The sequence below is a fragment of the Trichosurus vulpecula genome, chromosome 6 (assembly GCF_011100635.1).
Source record: "Trichosurus vulpecula isolate mTriVul1 chromosome 6, mTriVul1.pri, whole genome shotgun sequence".
Taxonomy (NCBI): Eukaryota; Metazoa; Chordata; class Mammalia; order Diprotodontia; family Phalangeridae; genus Trichosurus; species Trichosurus vulpecula.
In genome coordinates, this window is record NC_050578.1 from 669,757 (window position 1) to 687,064 (window position 17,308).

General features: G+C 37.1%; 1 protein-coding gene across 1 annotated transcript in view; it reads right to left on the reverse strand.

Annotated features, from left to right (window-relative positions):
- The window catches only part of SGCZ (sarcoglycan zeta), a 144,585-nt gene extending 127,856 nt beyond the window's left edge, over positions 1-16,729 (reverse strand). Inside the window, exons 1-2 of the mRNA XM_036764592.1 lie at positions 16,701-16,729; positions 10,538-10,736 (exon numbers count right to left, since the gene is read on the reverse strand). Coding sequence (XP_036620487.1) covers positions 10,538-10,736; positions 16,701-16,705 — 204 coding nt within the window. The 5' untranslated portion in view covers positions 16,706-16,729. The remainder of the gene's footprint in view (positions 1-10,537; positions 10,737-16,700) is intronic.
- Between the last annotated feature and the right edge of the window lie 579 nt (positions 16,730-17,308).

Consider the following 17,308-nt stretch of genomic DNA (forward strand, 5'->3'; position numbering starts at 1 on the left):
CTAAGAAGCTTAAGAAGATGAAATATAATAATATACGTACTGTACTTTGTGTATGTTATAGCACCATAGAAATGCTCACTTTACTATCATCATTATTAATATTCTTGTTCTCAGTAGCAGCAGTAGCAAGAAGGCAATGAATATGATCAATACAGAGAAACCTAGAAAGACGTGAGATGATGTAAATTGAAGAAAGGAGGCCCAAGCAAATATTATATATGACTACAAAATGAATGGAAAGAATAAGCACAAAACACTTTATAATGATGTTGCAAAATCCCCAAGAATTAAGCCTGGCCTCAAAGACAGGAGGAGATTCTCTACTTTGCCTCTCCTCACCACTTCTACAAAGATATGTGGGTGACCAGGAATGTAAAATATTGGATAGATGGTCAGGTTTCCAAAAACCCCTACATCTTCAGTAGTTCTGCTGACTTACTTTTCCTCTTCTCTCTTTTTTTCTTTTAAAACATTCTTTTTAATATTCAGTGATTCTCTGGGAGGAGGTAGGAGTGGACTACAAAAAAATTGAGGCAATTAACAAAGTTACCAATAGAAGTTTTGTATTGAAAACAAAAAAAAGATTGTAAGTAGCTTGAGGACAGGGACTGTCTCAGCAGTGGCAGCAGTGCATTCTAGGCAGAGCCTTTCATCCATGTGCCAGATCATTCTGGTCTTCTTTAATGCTTATGCATAGATTATTCAAATGAGATTCCAGAGAGCTCCCTCCTGCTGCTGGGAAGTTTCCTTTCCTGACATGGAGTCAGACGTGAATGAGCTGCCCAGGACATTTTTCATATGCCTCCCTTCAGATGCAATTATAACTCTGAATCACATTCCATCTGGGCCGAGGAATGACCCACCCTTTGATCCCTCTGCAGGACTGATCAGTCTTGACATCCCCATTCTAGTCTCATAACCACAAATGCAATGCTCATTACCAGAAGTTTTAACAATTGTATGATTTAGATTTTTTTTCTCTAGTAGTCCCTGGTGACTTCACAAAGGGCAGAAGTAGGTATGATTTCCACAAGGTTTCAGGGATACAAATGGAGCTGCTCATTGATAGATACTTCTGGTAGAATTTTTGCCACAAGCATCTAAATCCTGTGCAAGCTGGACATCACCCATAAAGGAGGCAGTTAATTATGATTGAGGAGGAAAAGCTCATTAAAACAATTTCATTCCAAAAATTTGACAGCCACCATGACTGACAGTCCAATATGTCCATGTTTACTGCAAAGTCAAGCCAATAATGGTCAAGGAAAATTATTAGGAGAAGCATTAATGGGCTTAAGCTCATTAAATCCAATTTAGTCCAAAAGTTTGGCAGTGAACGTGACTGACAAGCAAATATATCAGCATTTACGAGAAGTCCCAATAAAAGGTGATTGAAGACAATCATTAGGAGAAACTCTACTAATGACCTGACCCTTTCTGATCCACAAACAGTCCTCTTACTCATGCACATGTTAAGATTCAAGTCTGCAACTGGATAAATATTTACAATCTGCATACTATGTGCAAGGACCTGGGAATGCAAAGACATGGACAAAACAATGCTTTAAAAATAACCATAGAATGCATCTTGGAAATAGCCTACTGACAATATACTAGGCTAAAATAAATACACCCACAAAAGCAAGTTTCACAAATTATGGGAGACTTAGCCTAAATAAAAGGTGAAAGTAAATAGCCATAGCTGGGATGAACCAACACATTTAAAAATCATGATATGATTCACATTGATCTACAAAATTTTTTACCACACGACTTAAATGAAGAAGTGTGGACCAATGATAGACTGTTTATATGGAGAAATAGAAAGTCCAGAATATAATGGGAAATATTGAATGAGACCAGGAAGAGATGGAGTTGGCAGATATCAAATTATATGACAAAGGAGCAAATAGTATACTTTTGGAGAGCAGATGGCCAGAAAATGGTCTTAGCCCAGCCTCTTACATCGTGTATGCCAATAAAGCATAAGTGGATAAATGTTCTCAATATAAAAATGATACCAAGAAGATGTGGCTTCACTCAATGTGTTAAGTTAGTGCTTAGTAGAGTATCATCTTCAATACCTGGAAAATCTAGGTTCAGATCCTTTCTCTGACATATACTGTCTGTGTGCTTATGGTCAAGTTACATACCCTCTCAGAGTCATAGGGAATTCTCTTAGACCATAAGTCATAGGCTCGTTGCTGACCTATATTTCATAGGAGAGATTTCCATGCCACGAGTTCCCAAGCTCAAAGAAATTTAAAAAAAAACATAAAAATAATGATCATGCTATCAAAAAGAAGAGACTCTGCCTTTCCCAAGTGTGGTTAGGGGCAGGACTCATTAACCCATGTAGAACAAAGGATTTTAGAAGAGACAAAATAGACAATCTCAATTACATAAAAATAGAAATCAATTTAGCTAGAACAAAACAAATGAATATGGATTGAGAAAGAAATTACATAACAATCTTTGAGAACTCTCTGACATCAAAAAATCTATAGAAAATTGACACAATCTAAAGATTATGGGTTATTTCTCATTAAAGTGATAGGCAAGCAAAGCAAATAAAAAAAAGACCTGTAAGGGGTAATTCTAAAGTACCTCTGCACATGCATCAAATCGGCAAATATGGAAGCATTTACTATTGGAGTGGTATGCAAATTCACATCTGGTTGAGTTCTTATTTGGTTCAACCATTCAGGAAAATAACTTGGAATTCATAAGATCATCTATTTAGAATTGTAAGGTACCTGAGAGGGCATGTATCCCAATCCCCACATTTTATGAGGAGCTAAGGCCCAGAGACATGACTTTCCCACCGTAGTCATTAGCAGAGTCACTATTCACATACATGGAGAGGGAAATGGTAAACCACTCCAGTGGCTCTTTGCCAAGAAAACCCCAAATGGGGTCATCAAATGTTGGACATGTAAAAAGGCTGAAAAACAACAAAAACTTACATCTCAGGCCTATGCCTCAAAATCCAGAAGAATTGAGAGGAATTTGGGAAAATGTGTATTAAATGATGCAGAACAAAGAAGGCAGAAACAGGAAATCAATTTACCATACTAATGATATGAGAAATAATGTAGTCACAGTAACATAAATAAAGGCAACATGAAACAGCAAAGAAACTAGAGACAAATACAATAGGTGATGTTGGGTCCAAATAACTGGAGTTAAGACACACATCTGTACTAATGATGCTAGTTAGTAGTGATGCTTAATTGCCTCTGGAGAATGTATTTTGTGGTGCATGGTGTGGTGGAGTGGTTTTGTTTTTGTTTGTTTGTTTGGGTAGAAAGCTTGTTTCATTCTTCATTGGGAAATATCTTCTGTGTCTAAAAGGTAGTCTAGCCCCACAGGAGCAGGGACTGGGTCTGTGATTTCACTGGTACAGGGAACTTCATACAGGCCAGAATCTCCTTTGCACTTACTAGTCTTAGAGACTATTTTCAGACAGTTACTGGCATGTCACCTCGCTCACAAAGATGGCAAGGTCCTTGAGAACAAAAAGTGTTTCCATCTTGCTGTATATCCCCAGTGCTTAGCATGATGCCTGGGACATAGAGGTCACCCAATAAATGCTTGGTGACTGGACTTGTCTAGACAGTTGAATCTTAGCATATCTACAGGCGATTTGACTTTCCCTGAGGCAAACAGAGTGCTTGACCTGGAGTCTGCTGGACCCAGCTCAAATCCTGCCTCAGACACTGACCAGCTGTGTGGTTCTGGGCAAGTCATTTAACTGCTATCTGCCTCAGTTTCTTCATTTGTAAAATGGGGATAATAATGGTACCTACCTCCTAGGCTTGTCGTCAAGAACAAATGACATAACATTTGTAAATTCTTTGCAAACCTTAAAGCATGACATAAATGCTAGCAATTATTAGTAGTAGGAAAGTAAAAAGCATAGGAATAAACGAACCTTCCTTTAATATGGTAAACAGTATTTATAAGCACAATCTGTAATGGTGAAATGCTAGGGATCTTTCCAATAGGATCAGATATAATAACCACAGCAACAACAGAAATAATAATGATCATCAATATGCATATAACATTAAGTGTTAAGAAAGTATTTTATGTGGTTTCATCTGTTGAAGACAAAGCTAGAAGTTTGTTGTCACCATTCTTATTTGATATAGTTAGAGAAATGCAGCAATTATAAGAAGACAAGAAAAATGGAAAGGATATACACAGCCAAACAAAAAACACATTTATCTCAATTTGCAGATGATAGGATGCTGTACTTAGGGAACCCCAGAGATTCAATTAAAAATAATTGAACAGTAACTTCAGTAAAGTATCAGGAAATAAAATAAACCCATAAGAACCATCATTCTTTCTGTATATTACTGGCAATATTCAGCAGGAAGAGACAGGAAAAGAAATTCCATTTAATATAGCTGCAGAAAGTCCAAAATAGCTGGGAGTCTACCAACCAAGACATGGTCTGAACTGACATGGAAAGAAATACAAAGCAATCTTTAAAGAAATAAAGCAAGCCACAGATAATTGTAGAGCTATAAACTGCCCATGCTTAAGCCAGGTCAATATAATTTGAAAGGATAATATTTCCTAAATCAGTTTATGGATTTAATATTATAGCAATCAAATAACCAACAGAACAGGTTGCTTTTTTTTAGAAATAGACAAAAATAATAACAAAATCCTATGAGGATGACACATAGGTTTGGAGCCTGGAAATTGTGAGGATGATGGTGTTTGCTCTCAATAGTAATGGGGATGGTGGAAGGTAGGGAGGGACAGGGTAGGGGAACCTATGGCCTCAAGGCCACATGTGGCCTTCTACATCCTTGAGTGAGGCCTTTTCACTGAATCCAAGTTTTATAGAACAAATTCTTTTATTAAGGGGATTTGTTCTGTGAAGTTTGGATTCAGTCAAAGGGCCACACTTGGGGACCTAGAGGGCCACATGTGGCCTTGAGGCTACAGGTTCCCTATCTGTGGTTTTAGAAGAAAAATAATGAGTTCCATTTTGCACATGTTTAGTTTAAGATATCCCAAGGATATCCAGTTAAAGATGTTTAAAAGGTGGTGTGAGAGGCAAGGAGGTTGGTAGAGAAGTCAGTGCTAGTTAAGGAGAACTGGGAGTTACATGACTAGAGATGATAACTGTAACCACAGCAGCTCATAAGCTTACTAAGTGAAATAGTATAGAAGGAGGAGAGAAGAGAGCCCAAAAGAGGGCTTAGGGATACCCAAGTTTAAGGGGTATGATTTGCAAGATGTTGTTGAGTCATTTTAGTTATGTCTGATTCTTCATGACCCCATTTGGGGTTTTCTGGCAAATATACTGGAGTGGTTTACCATTTCTTTCTCCAGCTCCTTTTGTATATGAGGAAACTGAGGCAAACAGCATTAAGTGACTTGCCCAGGGTCACACAGCTCATAAGTGTCTGAGGCCAGATTTGAATTCAGGTTTTCCTGACTCCAGGTCCCATCCTCTATCTGCCGTGCCACCTAGCTGGAAGAGGTTCTGGCAAAGGAGATGGAGTAGTGGTCAGATAGGTTGAAGAAGAACCAAAGGAGAGCAGTGTTATAAAAACCTAGAAAGAGGAGAGTAGAAGAAGTCACTATTTGACCAAAACTGCGGGGCAAACTGGAAAGCAAGTTGGCAGAAACTAGGTATAGACCAGCATCTTACATGGTACATCAAGACAAGGGCAAAATGGGTACATGATTTAGACATAAAGGGTATTACCATAAGCAAATTAGGACAGCAAGGAATAGTTTATCTCTCAGATCTATGGAGAAGGGGAGAATTTATAAGCAAGCAAGACATAGAGTTTTAAGAGATGTAAAATGTATAATTTTGATTATATTAAGTCAAAATTTTTTGCACAAACAAAACCAATGCAAACAAGATTAGAAGGAAAGTAGAAAGCTGGGAAACAATTTTTATAGCAAGTGTTTCTGATAAAAGCCTCATTTATCAAACATAGAGAAATGAATCAAATTTGTAAGAATACAAGTCACTTCCCAATTGACAACTGGTCAAAGAACATGAACAGGCAGTTTTCAGATGAAGAAATCAAAGCTATATATAGTTATATGAAAAAAAGCTCCAAATCGCTATTGATTAGAGAAATGAAAATTAAAACAATAGTGAGGCACCACTCCACACTTTGTCAGATAAGCCAATATGACAGAGACAGGAAAATGATAAATGTTAGAGGGGATGTGGGAAAAGTGGAATACTAACGTACTTTTGGTGGAATTGTGAACAGATCCAACCATCCTGGGGAGCACTATGGAACTATGGCCGAAGGACAATCAAACTGTGTATACTCTTTGAATTGGCAATACCACTACTAGGTATGTATTCCAAAGAGATTAATAAGAGGGGGAAAGGACCTATTTATACAAACCTATTTATAGCAGATCTTTCTGTGGTGGCAAAAATTTGGAAATTGGGGGAATGCCCATCAATTGGGGAATTGGTGAACAAGCTGTGTTATATAATTGTAATGTAATACTACTGTGCTATAAGAAATGATAAGCAGGCTGATTTAAGAAAAAAAAACCTGGAAAGGTTACATGAACTGATGCAAAGTGAAATGAGTGGAAGCAGGAGAACATTGTACACAGTAACAGCAATATTGTACAATGATCAAGTGTGAATGCCTTAGCTTTTCTCAGCAATACAATGATCCAAGACAATTCCAAAGGATTCATGATGGAAAATGTCATTCATATCCAGAGAAAGAAGTGATGGAGTCTGAATGCAGATCAAAGCATACTACTTTTCACTTTGTTTTGTTTTTCCTTTTTGGTCTATTTATTCTGTTACAACATGGTTATTAAGGAAATGCTTTATATGACTGTGTATATATAACCTAAGTCAAAATGCTTACCGTCTCAGGGAGGGGAAAGTGAGGGAGGGGAAAAAAACTGGAACTCAAAATTTTAAAAAATGTTGAAACCTGTCTTTACATGTAATTGGAAAAAAAATACTAGTTAAAAAAAACAAAACTAAAGATCTGTTATAGAATTTCCCAAGGAAACAAAGTCAATTCATTGGATAATGGTTTGCAGGCTTGGTTTTCTTTCTTTCATTTTTTTTTAAAAACTGAACATTTGCCATTCTCCTATCGTGTAGCACCTCTCCCGAATTCCATGATCTTTCAAGTTGAATTGCTTACCTTCTTAGGGAAGGTGGGTGAGGAGGGAAGAGGGGGGAGAATTTGGAACTCAAAGTTTTAAAAGCAGATGTTCAAAAAAAGTTTTTGCATGCAACTAGAAAATAAGATATACAGGCAATGGGGAATAAAAATCTATCTTGCTCTAGAAGAAAGTAAGGGAAAAGGGGATGGGGGGAGTGGGGTGACAGAAGGGAGGGTTGACTGGGGAACAGGGCAACCAGAATATACGCCATCTTGGGGTGGAGGGGGATGGTAGAAATGGGGAGAAAATTTGTAATTCAAACTCTTGTGAAAATTAATGCTTAAAACTAAAAATATTAAATAAAATTTTTGTACAAAACCAAAATTTTTATGGGAACCTCCAGCAACTCTAAGTTCATTTTCTTTCCTAAAAATATCCAAGAATTAGGGTCATACCACCAGGCTATGCTCATAAATGCTAGGGAATTTTCTCTTTAACAAACTCAATGTCATTTCTGTTCTGACTGATGGGCAAACCACAGGGTGTTGCTATGCATCTGGGGCGGGGGTCAGTCAATTTTTGAGGGATGTTTTCTAGGAATCAAAGTTTTTACTAAGGTCTTTGGGCCATGTTCACTTCTTATTCCTGTGAATTCCAGGGTACTTCCTATGTATGGGACTTTTCCTGACTCTCCACAGTTGGGAATGCTTTTCTCTATAGTCTACCCTCCCACCTAAAATTACTCTGAAATTGCTTGTTATAAATTACATTTATCTGTGTATATATATGTATTTTTCTCCTACTCTAAAGGTAGGTACCATGTAATTTTTGTCCAACATATCCCCACTACTTAACAGAGGACCATAACTCAGGTCATACAAATCAAACCACCAAAACACCACAGCATTAATTTATAGATGTAAACAAAAATGATGACATAATTCATCAGAAAGAATAAACCAGAAGAATCTAGTTTGAGAATCTGGAGGGAAATAATAAAAACTAGTATGAAGTAAGGAGACCTACTAGTACCAGATCTCAAACTATACTATAGAGAAGAAGTGACAAAAACAATTTGTTAGCAATTTTAAAAGGTAGAAAAAATGATCAGTGGAACAGATTAGATATGTAACCCAGAAAGAATGAAACACAATAGTGTAGTGTTAGGAAAGCCCAAGGGCATGAGGATTCACTATAAAACCAAAATAGCTGGAAAAATTGGAAAGCAATCTGGCAGAAATTAGGTTTAGACCAACAACTTTCACCATATAACAAGAAACACTCTAAATGTACACTTGACTTAGAATAGAGTATTATACCATAAATTAGAACAATGATGGAGATAGCATTCACAACTATATAACTAAGGGATAAAAAAGCTTTTTTAAAAAAATATTTCTAGTGGCATAAAATTAAATTATTTTGACAGAAAAAGTCAATGCACTTAAACTGAAAAGGGAAACAAGTAGGGAAAACACACTTGCAGCAACTATATTTGACAAAAGTCTGATGCTGAAACTTCCTAGGGAATTGATTCAAATATATAAGGACACAAGCTCTTCCTCAAGAGATAAAGTTAATGGTGATAACAGGCAATTTTCAAAATGAAAAATACAAAACCTTATCAGCAACCATATTTGGAATGCTCCAAATTAATAATAAGTAAAATGCAAGTTAGTACAGCTGTGAGGTTCTGTCTTATGGTCACCAGACTAGAAGAGAGGACAAAAAATTGAAAACAGTGATTATAAGAAGGGATGTTGGAGGACAAGAATAATAATATGCAGTTTTGGAACTATGAACTGGTTGGGCTGTTTAGGAAAACAATTTGGAACAATACCTGCAACGTTGTCAAACTGCACATATTTTCTGACCCAGTAATAATACCACCACAAGACTTATGCCCCAAAGGGAAAAAAAAAGGATGGAGGATAGGGAGAAAAATGTACAAAATGTTTTTAACACCAGTTTCAAATATAGTGAAGAATTAGATACTGAGGAGGTACCCATTGGGGGATGGTCCATCAAATTATGGCATATGAATGTAATGGAATATTGTAATACTCTAAGAAATGATAAATGATAAGAGATTCAGAGAAACCTGGGAGGATTTGGAGAGAGAGAGAGAGAGAGAGAGAGAGAGAGAGAGAGAGACAGAGACAGAGACAGAGAAACAGAGACAGAGAGGAGTAGAGCCAGGAGGACATTTATTTCATAACTATGGTATTTTAAAGGAAAAGAATTTGAAAGACTTCTTAACTCTAATCAATCTGATGGCTGGTAAAGACAACAGCAGATTGATGAGGAGGCATGATTTCCAGATCTTGGCAGAAAGATGGTGGATGGTAAGTGCAAAATGAGCCACATATTGTCAAATGTAAGCAATGTGTATATTGGCTTTGTGTACATATATACATATATATGTTAAAAGAGAGGGCTTTCACTGTTGGGAGGTGGAAGATTTAGGGAGGGAAGTGATAAAGTAGTAACAGTGATGCTAAAAAAAAGGGAAAAATGAAAAAAAAGGATCAATGAAACACAAACATAGAGGAAACAAGGGAAATTCAGAAGGGGGCACAGACAAGTAAGGCTGTATGGGCACAACCATGTCAAATGTAATATATACTTTAAAAAAACAAAGCTGCATGTAATAGACTCACAGTTTCATATACAATCTTTTCTTTCTATTCTTTATTTGTGGAAATGCTCATATTTATTGCTATTTTTATAGGAAAAAATAGAATATAGCAAGATTTTTATAAGAATTGATGAAAAGTTATTAGAAACCAAATTGTGTAGACACTAAGTTTAATTATAGGATGCAGAGGTGGTCAGATGTGGCAGAAATTTTGGACAGACTTGGGACGGGCCATAGACCAAAAAACAGCTTCATATCCTGTTTATTTGCTAATTGTTTTTTCTGTCTTGTTAAATGCTAGGGATTTCATGTAAGGTTCTACAACTTAATTTGCATATTTATTCATTTATTTTCATTGACATATACTGTGTATAGTTTCAATGAAATTAATCTTTTTTTTCTGACTTAGATAAGTATGAAGAGATACCTAGAAAAAAAACATCACCTCCTATATGTCTGTTATAAACATTAAAAACTTAACATGTACAGATATAAGTGTTTCCTAACTTTCAAAGAAAAGAAAACATGATAGTAACAAATATTTTAAAGCAAACTGAAGTTTCATTTTTGACTTAAATAGCAGTCAGTAACATTGATATCATGATGAAAGCGATTGGAAGCAGACAGTCACATCTAGCATGGTTTTGGCATTCCACCATGCATATGCAGAATGAGGATGGTAACTACAGATGAAAACTGAAAGAGACAGCTAGGTCATCTTTGACCAATGGCAGAGAGATGTAGGGTTGTGGCTGTACTTACCACAGTGAAATTCATCACTTTCAATATCCATATTGTCATGGCTAAGTTAACAATTGCAGTAACCAGAAGCAGGAGGACAAAAAAGTACAAGCACCTCTTCCTCCATCCATAAATTCCAACTGGATAAAATTGAGGATTCTCCGTTCGGGGCAGGTGATTCTGCTGTGTGGCCAATATGTACTGTTCTCGTGTCATCTGTAAGGGTGGAAATGACATCATTAGAAAACAAAATCCTTGAGTTTCTTGTGATTGAGTCAGAGTACCTATAAAGTGGGTCACATGCACTGAGGGTGAGTGCATGCCCCAGAAGTGACTCCTGATGGATGTTGGAATCAGTCAAATTTAAAACACTTGATACACATCAGTGACTCTCACTATAATGATTGTTCAATTAGTATCTGACACACTCCCGCAATTAATATCACAGTTGCTTTGTAGAAGTTCTATTATTTGATAATGCAATTTGAGAAATTATATGCAATTTCCAGCTCCTGTTTTCTTCCTGTCTTGAATCTCAGAAACAAAAGACTTAAAGATTGTTTGAGTTGGAAGGGATTTAGAGTCCCTAGTCTAATCTAGACCTGGTTCTAGATCTAACCTAGATCTACTGACTTGTAGTTCAGTTCTCTTTCCTCTTGATCACACTGCCTTAACTGAGCAGTCCCCAGCATACCCTAAAAGTCCCATCATGTTAGCTATGGCAGAAGAATAAGTATACTGCATGTCTCCTAGGGGTATCACCACCTGTGTTTGCCTGACCTCCTGGGCATGTTTTGGTTAACACTGTGTCCAATGTATAAAGGTCAGTCTCCCATCCTATTAGGTGTCAGGCACTATGCTCAGCATGGGGTATACAGATGTAAAGGAACTATCTCTCAAATGAAGAATCCATGACAATGTATTCTTGTACATATTGTCATATTAATGAAAAGAATGAAACTGGATTTCATGGAACTTCCATTCTGTGGAGAGGGGACAATGAGGACATTAACAAGTAGTTTCACAAGAAGTATAAAGAGAATAAATATAAGGTAGGCAAACGTAAAGTTCTTTGGGAGGTTGGGGACACTGGGAGCTGGGGGGAAAATGAAAGACTGCATGCAGAAGCTGGTGCTTGAGAAGGATCTCAAATGAAGAGAAGAATTCCGAGGAATAGGTGAGGAGGGAAAGCATTCTGGGCATGGAGGACAAATAATTTCTTAGAACAATAAGCTGAAATAGACTACAATAAAATCATTTGAGTATATATAAGAAAGATTGAGTAAAAAAGGCATCTATTTCAGTTTTTGTGTACAGCATGAATAACAATGTTTTTTTTTTTGTTGCTCTTGTAATAATGATGAAAAAGGTGATAAAATACAGATAAAAGCTAAAATTGATATGGAACTTCATCATGGATTTTTTGTTGTGTTTCAGTTTTGGTTATCTCAGAAAATAAAGTCATTTGCACATTTAATTATAATAACAAAAAAGAATATCATTATTAAACTGAAAAGATAATTTTGAAGTGGTATTTTTGCATGAGTCTAGGAAGTATCCCATTAGATATTTCATATTCTGAAGTGAACAACTAAATCCATTATTTGATGCCTTGAAACTACCAGCTAGGAGGCACACTAGATAGAGCTCCTGGTCTGGAGTCGGGAGGACTCGTCTTCCTGAGTTCAAATCCAGCCTCAGACACTTGCTAGCTATGCAACCCTGGGCAAGTCACCCAACCTTGTTTGCCTCAGTTTCCTTGTCTGTAAAATGAGCCAGAGAAGACAATGGCAAACCCCTCCAGTATCTTTGGCAAGAAAACCCCAAGGTGTCCCAAAGAGTCAGATGTGACTGAAAAATGACTGAAAAAACCTGCAATTTTAGATAAGACAAGTCAAAATAATATTTAATGGGAAAACTCTTTTTGAAATATTCCATTTGCCACCTTGAAAGACTGGTTCCTTAACTATTTGTGAAATGTTTTAAAAATGCATTTCTTCATAATCAGAGCACTATTAATTTCCATTTTTTCTTTGAATATCACCTCTGCAAATCTCAATTCTATGGTGATCACCACCAATTCCACCTCCAGGATGACTCCCCCAACAAGGGGGAGAAGTTGTGTGTCTAATAAAATGCACCTGAGAAATGACATAATCCTGAGTAATGTTTGTGGCACAGGCAACATGTCAATGAGTTAAATATTTGCATTTTTTCTTTTTTCAGTTTTAATTTAGGTTTATACCTGAGAACTCAAACAACATTAGCAAACCCTTAAACATTTAATCTGTGTTTCTTTGTTTTCCCAGTAAAAGGAGGGAAAAAAGTATATGAGACAGGAAAGAAGACAAGATGGAAGGAAGAAAACAAGTATGTATTGAGAGCCTGCAATGTGCCAGGCATTGTGATTGGCACTTAAAAATATCTGACCTTTACAGCACCCGTGAGAGGGAGGTACTAGTATTATTCTCATTTTAAAGAAGAAGTTGAAGCAGACCAAGGTTAAATGACTTGCCCAGGGTCATCCAGTTAGGAAATGTCTAAGTTGGATTTGAATTCAGGTCTTGTTGACTCCAGGCCCAATAATCTAGCCCCTGAAAAGGTGAATTATGGAAAATCATGTTGTGTTAACCCAATCAAAACGAAATAATAGAATAAACAGAAATGTGTGTTGGCAGGGACCTGGCTCCCTACCAAACACTAGCCACTTGCCAACTATAAATAGGAATCACTTTCAGCTAGAGGTGTGTCCTTGAAAAATTCGGTTCTTGTAATGGAAAAAGTGACAATATTACATAAATTAATCTATGTATTCAGTGCCATGCCAACAAAAGGGTATTTTATAAAGCTAGAGAAAATAATAAATGCACATGACAAAAATAGAATCTTCACGTTCGCTTTTTAAAGGAGGAAGGAGGTCTAGTGATAATAAATCTGACACTTCATTACAAAGCAATACTGATTAAAAATGATTTGGTACACATTAAAAGAGAGAGAGTTTGATCAGTGGAACATATTGGGTGCACAATCTACAGAAAAAAAAAAACAACCACAGTAAACAAAGTGTTTGATAAACCCAAAGATTCAATTTGCTAGAAGATGGACTCATTATTTGACAAAAACCTACTGGGAACACTAGGAAGTGATTTGGCAGAAACTATGGATAACCTAATATTTCCCACTGTACACCAAGATAAGCTCCAAATAGATATATAAGCCAGACATAAAAGATGACATCATGAGAAGATTAGAAGAGCAAAGAAGATATAGCCTTTGAACTCTTTGGATGGACAATTGTTTGTGATTAAAGCAACAGGTAGGACAGGATGGGGTAAAACCAGTACTTTTGATTATATAAAAGTTTTGCCCAAATAAACCTAAGGCAGTTAAAATTAGAAGGAAATAAAAGGTAGCCAAGAGAAAAGTCTTTGCAGCTAAGTTTTTCCAGTAAAGTTCTCGTCTAAGATATATAAAGACCTGATTCAAATTAATGAGACTAAGAGTCATTACCCATTGTATGGTCAAAAACATCATTGTTTTCAAAGGAACAAATCTAATCTATCAACAGCCAGATTAAAAAATGTTCCAAATTAATGACAATTTTTATATTTAGTCATTTTCAGTCATGTCCAACACTTTGTGACTTCATTTGGGGTTTTCTCAGCAAAGATATTGGAGTGGCTTGCCATTTCCTTCCCCAGATCATTTTACAGATGAGGAAACTGAGACAATTTGGGTTAAGTGTCTTGACCAGGGTCACACAGCTAGTAAGTATCTGCGGCCAGGTTTGAACTCAGGAAGATGAGTCTTCCTAACTCCAGGCCTGGTGCTCTATCCACTGTGCCACCTAATTGCCCACTGATAAACATATACATATTGACTTGTTATCAGGAAAACCTACATTCGAATCCATCTGTAAAGTGGGGATAATAAGGTCACCTACCTCCAGGGGTTGTTGTGGGAATTATAATATATATAAAATGCTTTCAAAACCTTAAAGTCTTATATAAATACTAGCTGTTATTGTCGACCACAAAAGCCATTGCCAACCTGAAGCTAGTAATATCAGTGGTCACATACTTGTCAGATGATTAATGAATTGCAAATTCCAGAGACGTTGCTTTGGGTAAACAAGCTTGATGAGCAGGTGCTAACAGTTACAGTTACATGTGGATCACTTGTGTCTAGAGAGCTTTCCCTTCATTTTCCTTATGGTCAGGAGATGAGAGATGAGAAATTAGGGGCCCTGAAGTTGAATCTTAGCTCTGAAAGTCATTATTTGTATGTCCTAGGACAGCATTGGTCACAGCTGTCACCATAACAAATACTCACCGACTCCAATCCATACAGATGAAATTCTTTTGAAGGATAGTGAGACGAGGAGATTCAAATCATCTGGGAGCAGGAGGTGGTACATACCAGCCCAGTATCCTGTCTGCATATGGACTTGTCCTGGGGATAGCAGAGAAGAGAACACTGGACCTGGCCTGAAAATGGATACCAAATACTCATCTCTGAAATTTGATGCAAAGATGAGTGTCCTCTGGGATCTGAGCTGTGTTCAAGGTTCCAATGTGATGGAAATTACTTTGAGTTCTATTAAGTTCAGTAGAGTGTATCTGTTAGTGGTCTTTATTCTTCCTCAGTGCAGTGATTTCTACTTGTCCCAAGAATATGTCTGGTGGTTTTTGACCAGTTTATCACAAACTCTAAGAATGTTTGTCAATATTTATCATCCTTTCTGGTAGGGGAATGTTCATCTTTTTCTAGCTATCTTAGGGTGATGGCCCCAGTGTCTTCTAATATTGGATGAAGTTTCAGTAGGATCTTTTGCAGATCTGTTGGGGTCGATTTTACAATTCTGAAAGTGAACACGGAGTGGGATGAAAATCAATGACCATATGTGTTTCTGGAGGTCTGATAATGAAACATTCCGAAGAGAGAGGATGGTCCCAAGTTGCCAAATGAGACATACATTTTTGGACATTGCATTTGTGGAAATTTGTTTGGCTTAATTATGCATATTTATACCAAAGTTTTTTTTTTCTTTTTCATTGGTTGAGATGTGAAGGAGAGGAAAATAAATGCTTGTTAATTGAAAAAAATTAAAATTAAAGTAATTTTAAAAGCATTTATAAAGTGCTTTAAATTTGCAAAGCATGGTATAAAGGTTGTCTCATTTATTTTTATCCTTACAACAGTCCTGGGAGGTAGTTGCTATATCACGTCCATTTTACAGATGGGGAAATTGAGGCAGATGTCAAGTGCTTTTCCCAGGGTCACACAGCTAGTAAGTGTCTAAGGCTGGATTTGAAATCACTTTTTCCTCACTTCAGGACTAGTGCTCTAGCCATTAGGCCACCCAGCTGCCCTAAAAGAGAAAGGTGGGGATCAAGCATTCTTCTGAGTTGAAGATGGTAAACTTCTTTATTTGCAATAAAGGCTGCATAATAAAGAATTGGGCTAATACTTATGGATCTCTCCAGTGCTCCTCCCTCCTTTCTGGTTTTGCAGAGAATTCAGTTTCAGTCACCTTTTTTGACAAAGCTATTTTGTTATTCGCTGGGTGAATTGTGTTTAAGTTTCATTTTTTCTTGTTTGTTTTTATCTAACTCTCATTTTCCTTTTGTTGAACCTCTTGTGATGCTGGAGATAGCCAGAAATCCTCTGCTCAGGCCCAAGGTGGTCTTTGGGTGGTGAGTTCTTTTTCAGCTCTGATATCTTTGCTACTCACAAGTTCCCGGGTGATGGCTGAGCCATATTGACTTGTTTACCTGGTTCTTGGGGCTACTTTGACTTCTGTATTGCCTTGCCCTTTTGGCCACTGCTCTCAGCCACTGATGAAGGGAATCTAGAACCTCAGAGAAGCTTGTGTTTTCTGGATCCTGTTTTACATGCTTTTCTTTTATTACCCTTGTTTGTACATTACAGTGCTTGTGTTTTCTCCTGTATATGTGAATCAGGTACTGATGGGGTCTCATACTGGCTTTCCATAGACCTCCAGTGGCTCCTTCAAATCACTTCTGCCATGGTGGTGTTTGCCACCATCCCTATCCTATAGGGCTATACCTTCAGAGCCTTGCCTCACCTCTGATGGCTGTTAACATGGCAAGGGCTGGCTCACACACTGCTCTTTGCAGTTCTTGTGATGTTTTGGCAATTTCTGTCAAGTGTTGCTGGAAAATTCATTTGTTCCTGATGGGGAGAACAGATAGCAGCTTTGAGGGAATGCTTTGGTGTGTTCTAATTGCTGTGCTAGTTGGATTCATGCTATCATTTCAAACAGGGCTTTTTAAAATGCCAGTTTAAATATACTCATCTCCTTTTCAAAAACAATTCATTTGTGATGGCAGGGCTACTTTCCCCCATTTATTTGATTATTCAGGAAATGTCTGGAAGTGAGGATGTTCAGGGACCTCAAGTCTTTCACCTTTGTCCTCTTCTCAAAGCTTCTGTAGAGATGTTGGAGCTTGGCGTTGAGTTATTTACTTTTATCTTGGGGCTACTCTGACTCCCCAATCACTTTAGCTGGGATTCTAATTGCTCTTTAATTTTATCTAATTGAGTATCAGGATTGAAATTATGATATGATAATGATGATTGTAATTATCATCAGCATCAATTTTTGTTGCTAATGATTGCCCTTGACTAGTTGTAATATGGTGTTATGTAGGGTTATGCTGGTAAATATTTAACAACATACTGTCTGAAGAAAAGGGCCAGCAACATGCTTTTAAGTTTAATTTGCATTATTAATATTCATCTTTAAGTCTAGGCAATCAACAAAGCAAT